At 47.8% G+C, this 6,467-nt stretch overlaps 1 protein-coding gene across 1 annotated transcript; it reads right to left on the reverse strand.

The window, feature by feature from the left end:
- Window positions 1-1,204: 1,204 nt before the first annotated feature.
- Window positions 1,205-4,325, reverse strand: LOC123113457 (uncharacterized). The gene is made up of 2 exons (XM_044534688.1): window positions 1,821-4,325; window positions 1,205-1,716 (listed from the first exon to the last, which is right to left on the reverse strand). The coding sequence occupies exons 1-2, from the start codon at window positions 4,117-4,119 to the stop codon at window positions 1,403-1,405; spliced, it is 2,613 nt and encodes an 870-aa protein (XP_044390623.1). The 5' UTR covers window positions 4,120-4,325; the 3' UTR covers window positions 1,205-1,402.
- Between the last annotated feature and the right edge of the window lie 2,142 nt (window positions 4,326-6,467).

Below are 6,467 nucleotides of genomic sequence, written 5' to 3' on the forward strand. Positions count from 1 at the left end.
TCTGAACCGGCCACCTCACGGACGTGACGCGCGTGGGGTGTTTGATGAAATGCCCGTTCCGGATGTAGTCTCGGCGTTCTTGGCCAACGCAACAGGATGCTAGATGATGCGAGGCAGGCATTGGTTAGTACTGTATGATGGAGAGCGGGCAGCGGGGTCCCTGTGAATGTGGAAAGCTTGGTCTCGGTTATGCCTGCTTCTGCCAGCCTTATAGCTGGATACAGAGTGGCTACGAGCTTTTCTTGTCAGGGATGGTTAGCTGATGGTGCACTTATATGGTGGTACGTAATCTTCCACTAGGAATGCATTCTATTTAGCAACATAATATTACAAGTTCACCCAGCATGATAAATATTGTCATTGTAATAGCGAAGGAATACATACGATGAGTGTGATTGCTTTTAGAAGACTAGTTGTGGATGTCTGCACTGTATGACCTGACAAGAATCACATTAAGATGAGTAAATATTTATTGGCGCCTACACACCTTTGCTTATGGAGTCTAGCCTTGCAATGAAAGAGAAGGTAAGCATTCTCAAACAATTTTTTTTTAATCTCTTGACATAAATAACTTTGAGCAGTTCTGAAGTTCTGTTCAACTCTCTGTGTCCATACAGCCATTGGCATGCTCAATTCATTCTCTGCATAGTAAAGTTCCTTTTGCTAGCTCCTCAACTTTGAATCGTGAATGCACCAGGGATAAGCAAGAATATAATCCTGGTGTGCTAATAGAACAATTTTGTAATCTGTAAAAATATCATGCTCAGAGATGATAGTACAGATGAGTAGGGGCTGAGATGTTAATTTGTATATGGGGAACCTTTAGATAGAAAATAAGCTATGTATCAGTAAACTGTTTTCAAATATCCACATCCCAAATCTGCTGAGTCGTTATTAGCCGACTCCATTTATCCAATGAGCTCATGTCCTAGTAGGTTGAAAGCTCTATGACAGAATTCTCGGTTTGACTACTTGGTACAGAAGTTGGCCACTGGTACATCGATTGTGAAGCACCGTTTGCTTAAGTCACAGCTAACTGATGTAATCAGCTTGTTTTATGTAAGTCAAAAGATCAGTTAACAAGGGCACACACATATGTATGTCTTCGTCAAATCGGTCGTCTAATGTGAAGATTGCATATCGGTTATCTATACCACCAAACAGACTAGCAGTTATGTATTCCCCTGAATTTCACAACATAAAGAAAAAAGCAACCAGGAACATATAAATAATCAGAGTTTAAGGTAGGATGTAAGAGGTGTAGTTTCTGCACTCACAATTAGCTGATGAGGATCATTTCACCGGCAAGACTAGCCCACCATATTGTGGTACTCTTCATCGGGAGATGTCTTGTAAACACCCAAGCTACCGCTATACTATGTTAAGTTATACGTCAAATTTCCTAGGTTCTCCTGTCCCGCAACTGCACCTCTAGCGCCACCACTTGTTTCTTAAGATGATCAATTATTGTTTCCAATTCAACCTTTTCTGCTTCTCGAGCTTGAGACGCCTCTCTAATCATTTCCGTTGTTCCGACTTCCCGTCCTGGTTGGAAAATTACTTGACCTGCATTGGTGGCTCTTGAATCTCTGACCTGAGCATCTTTCACCCGCTCGAATGGTCTAAGATAGTAGAGTGTTTTAGTAGAAATGACTCTCTTGCCCAGTTCATTATTTCCATGTGCTAGACCATTATAAGATGCATCATCATTGTTTCCTAGAAAAAGGAAGAGGAAAAGTATGCATTAACCTTTATACAGTCTTTAAGCGACTCCATTGCTAGATATGAGGATGAGATATTTTCATGTGCTATTTCATTACCTTTGAAAACAGTTGAGTTTTGTCTGTCCACCTTCGCTCTCTGATCTCCCTCTGCCATTACATTGCGTGCCTGCATTTCATCAATGCGTCCTTCTAAGACATCAACATTAGTTTGAACATTAATGGCATGAGTTACTTTATTAACTGGTCCTTGTCTGAGGGTGCTATCACTTTGGGCAGCAGGAAGCTCATAATCACAGTTTTTTGGCACCATGATATCCTTGGACTCGCTGCAGTCCTGCTCATCTCTTCTTATGGTGACCAGATGTCGTTCGAATTCTTCATTTGGCCGATCTGAGTTGGATGTTGCCATCGTCAACTTGGACAATTCCATATAAATTGCGCTCGCCTCGCTATCCTTTCTGAATATTTCATCCAACTCATTACCACTGATAGCCAAGATGTCTGGAAGATTTGAATACATGTCCGCTCCAATTGCAGCTCCAATGCCTTTGTTGCTTCTAGCGCTCGCTGCACCCTTGACTTCACCATGTTCTGAACTGAGATTCTTTTCATCATACGTAACAACCGAGCCTGATGCTTGCTTTTGAAAATGCTCATTCTTGGTGACCGGCCCACACAGTGGTTTATCAAATTCACTCACCAAAATTGCCTCTGCATCAGAGATAGCTTTCTCAGCAACTTTGCGTGAAATTGCCCTACGCCTACCTTTTCCTGCCCATCTTGGCACAAAATCCTTCACGGTTTCTGAATTTTGCTTTGCCGTGTCATCTTCCAGAATATGCGTCTCTTCCAGCAGAATCTCGTCCTGCTCTGTATCATCTTGCAGGCTCATCCCAGCCTCCAAGTGCCGCTTTTTACCGCATCCTACAACAGTAACATGAAGTTGTTTCATCCTTGCAGCATTAGCAATGGCAGCAGCGCATGCCGACGAGTATTGCTGCCACCATTGTGCGTATTCAACCGTCACGCCCGGATCGCGCTGCGGAACGAAGAGCGAAACATTTTCAGGCTGCATCTTGTATGTCGCCCACGCCGTCTTTCGACTTGAGTTGGCACGGGCAACAGTCCCAGGCACGTCCTGGTCGAAGCCGAGCTGCCTTGCGACGCGGTGCGGACAGTACTGCTCGATGCATTGCATGCCGACAAGTTCGCAAGGTCGGAGGCATTGCGCGAAGGATTGCAATTCCTTGCTTGTTGCTACTTCATGGCAGTGCACCCAGCAGCCACCCTTGCCTGGTGGCAGAGCAATGCTACTGCCTCCGTAAGGCCTCCATTGGAATGCCTCCGGGGACATGAACACTGCATGGATGTGCCCAGGGTCAAGCATCCTTCTGATATTGTACCACTTGGCAGCCCTCGGCATGCCGGGATCGCCATCGTGGGAGTTGATGGCAGGGCAAAGCTCCGGGAAGCGCTCCCAGACCCATAGCTGGAGGATGTGCAGTGGCGCACTGGCCACGAACGGCTGATGGCTGGCGCCCAAGCTTAAGTGGTGACTGAGCGCGGAGAGGTCATTGTAGATGTTGGCAAGTACGGCAGGTGCGAGGGCCGAGCACCTGCCGCGCGCCAGTCCGGCGGCGAGGGGGAGCACGTCCGCTCTGACCACGTCGAATGACTCCACCGGAAGCACGTATCTGGTCAACCACATGGCCAGAAACGCCCCGTGCTCGAGCAATGTGGCCACCTCGGCCTCTCCTCTGCCGTCGCCAGCGGCACCGGCACCGGCACCGGCACCGTTCTCCTCGATGAAGTGCTTAATCCACAAGGTATAATTGACTTTCTTGCTCTTGCTCCAGTTGAGCGCGATCCGGACGGCTTCGAGCGCGTCCACGTCCCCGCGGAGCTCGTCCGGGAGCCGCGACCACACCGGCCCGCCCAGCAGGGGCAGGCCCCCGAGCACGGCCATGTCCTCCAGCGTCACCGTGGCCTCACCCCACGGGAAGAGGAACGTGTTGGTCTCGCCGGACCAGAAACCCGCGAGCTGCAGCAGCAGGTCCTCGTCCCACCGCACCCAGCCCGTGGTCGCGAGAAGGCCGTCCAAGATCCCAAGCTTCCGCCACATGCGCTCGTGCCGGGGGCGAAGCTTGGCCACCCACCGCCTCCACAGCTTGGAGCAGCCGGGCCAGTCCGTCCACTCCACCGTGAGCTCGTCGGCAGGAGGAACAGGGTCGGCATTGCGTGGCGGGGGTGGCAGAGCGGGGACGGGAGCAGCCCCCGCGCGGGGGAGGAGGAAGTGGGCGGATCGGGCGGTGGGGCTGGAGGGGTCGGCGCCGGAGACGATCGCGGCGGTGGATTCCTGCACCAGGAGGCCGCGGAGCTCGTCGTCGGTGGACATTGCGGTGGGGTTTCTGGGTTGGGTTGGGTTGGGGTTTTCACGGCAGGAGAAAGGGAGCAGAGCCGAGCAAAGGCTGTGTGGAGTGTGGAGTGTGCCGTGTGGTCAGTGGTGCTTCTCCGCAGGCGCAGGGTGGGGGAAAGTGAATGCGCGTCAGCAATTTCCCTACGCGGAGGAGGAGCTTGCACAGGACAGGAGTAGTTGTAAATGTTGCCATGCCCATGCTATATGCTATGCTATGCTGGGGGTGGTGGTGGTGGACAAGGACAAGGAGGCGGGCACTGATGTGACGGGTGGCAGACGAACTGGGCTCTGGCTGATGCAAGACTTGATCCGCGCGGCGGGACGTGCCATCGGAGGTGAAATTAGGATCTCATTTCTGGTGCATCGATGGTGTTGAAGCAATCCTACAACAGACCGGAAAGGTGACAAGTTCTCAGCATAAAACCCGCGCAGACGCATAAACTTTCAGAAGAAATACCGATTCACTCTAAATCTGACTGTCAGATTTTTGGAGGCTCTTGCTTTGTTTCTCGCAGATTCTCATCCACCAGTACAGCTGCAAACTGAATAATTGGACACTTTTACAGAGCCCACATCTCAATCACTTGTATTTCCATCTACTACTCCTATATTTTATGACAAACAACGCAGTATTTCCACTCATTTTTTTTATGAGAGCCCACATCTCGATCACTTGTACTTCCACAGCCGGATGCTCTATGTTCTGAATATTGCCCCTGCCTACCTTACTTCCTTTCCTGATGCTAAGATACACTCCAACATTTTGAGATTGCTAGCAAATACAAAGTGAATGTGATTGGGAGGAAAGAAGCGAAAATCCTTTTTGGAGGCCGAGCTCCAATGAGGCCGTTTTTTGAAAAATTCAAAATTCATATTTTTACATTTCATAAAATTCTGAGAAAAAAATATAGATATACATGGAGGCATAATGCACAAGTGTGTAAATTTTCACGGCAAAGTACATTGAAATGAGGGTCGTGCAAAAATGATAAATCTGAGACTTTTTAACACATGATAATCCTCCTAGGTCATGAATTTGTCTTTTTTGTACAAATCACATTTCAAGGTATTTCATCCTAAAATTTTACACACATACGCATAACATCCTTGTTTACTTATACACAAATTTTGAGATTTTTTTGAACCTCGAAATTTTGAATTTTGAATTTTTCAAAAAACCGGCCTCCATGGAGGCCGAGAGCCAAAACGCCTAACTCCCGGATTTTGTAGTTTAAATAAGTTAATATGGGTGGAGTCTGACATTTCTTAGTTATAAGTTATTATGGGTGGAGTCGGACATTTTGGTGATCATTGTATAGTAACACAGTGCCATAGTCCAGCCAATATCGAGTACTCCCTCCATTCTTTTATTAAAGTGTATTATTTGCACAATGACCAAGTGAATTAATTATAGATAATTAGGATGAAATTGCCCTTGTCTAATTCATTGATTAGCGCAAAGTAAATCATTTAGGCTAGCAAAGAAAGTGATACATGCAATCGGGAGACATATAGTTTCCATTTTTCTTCTATAAGAAGAGATATATGCAATCAGGTGAGAAATACTTTTCTTTTTCTGGAGAGCCAAGAACGAAATTACGAGGAGTTAGAACAAATGCACCTTACATAGAATTTTATCAAAAATAAATAAATAGACCTAATATAAAGGAACATATAAATGAACGAGGAGAGTATTTAACAAAATATTAACACTTTGGGGGTTCCTGTTCCATTGAACTATCACTTCCTTTAGTGGTAAACTGTGCTCAAACTACAACTTTCAATTCATAACCGTTTCAAACCATTTAGGCGTGTTTATAACAGATGGGACCCACCCGTCAGGGTTGACGTGGCAGGAAAGTCAACTCCAGTTTTTAGACTATTATGACATGTGGGGCAACATCAACCTTCCTCCTCCTCTCTCTCCTTTTTTGGCATTTCAACAAATACCTTCTATGCATGGGAGGGAAGCAGGTGAGCTTCACCATTTGCATCGGGCGTGGAGGCCGTGGGACCATTCTGTGGCCGATGCCACCAGCCAGGTGCGGTTGCTGCCCACGACGGACCCCGAGCGCCGCCATGATGCACCAGCAGCAACACCACCAGCTGGAGCATAGCGCCGTCATCCGCCATGGATCTGATACAAAGAGGAAGCGACGGATTGGGAAGAGGAGTGGACGGAGAGAGTGGAGTGGACTGAACGGATTGTGGTCTAGGGTACATCGAAGGGGATATTTATGGGGTCGGAGTGGGCCGGGCTGACGTGGCGGGCGCGCCCGAACATGTTCGAGCCGTCTCATATCCGCCCTACATTTGTGTTGCATATG

This window comes from Triticum aestivum, chromosome 5B (genome assembly GCF_018294505.1).
Source record: "Triticum aestivum cultivar Chinese Spring chromosome 5B, IWGSC CS RefSeq v2.1, whole genome shotgun sequence".
NCBI lineage: Eukaryota > Viridiplantae > Streptophyta > Magnoliopsida > Poales > Poaceae > Triticum > Triticum aestivum.

What these genes read in the sequence shown, in the direction of transcription:
- LOC123113457 (XM_044534688.1), bottom strand. Translation starts at nt 4,119, where the DNA reads ATGTCCACCGACGACGAGCTCCGCGGCCTCCTGGTGCAGGAATCCACC. An exon ending in AAACTCAACTGTTTTCAAAG is followed by an intron (nt 1,717 to 1,820) that starts GTAATGAAATAG and finishes TCCTTTTTCTAG; the next exon opens with GAAACAATGATGATGCATCT.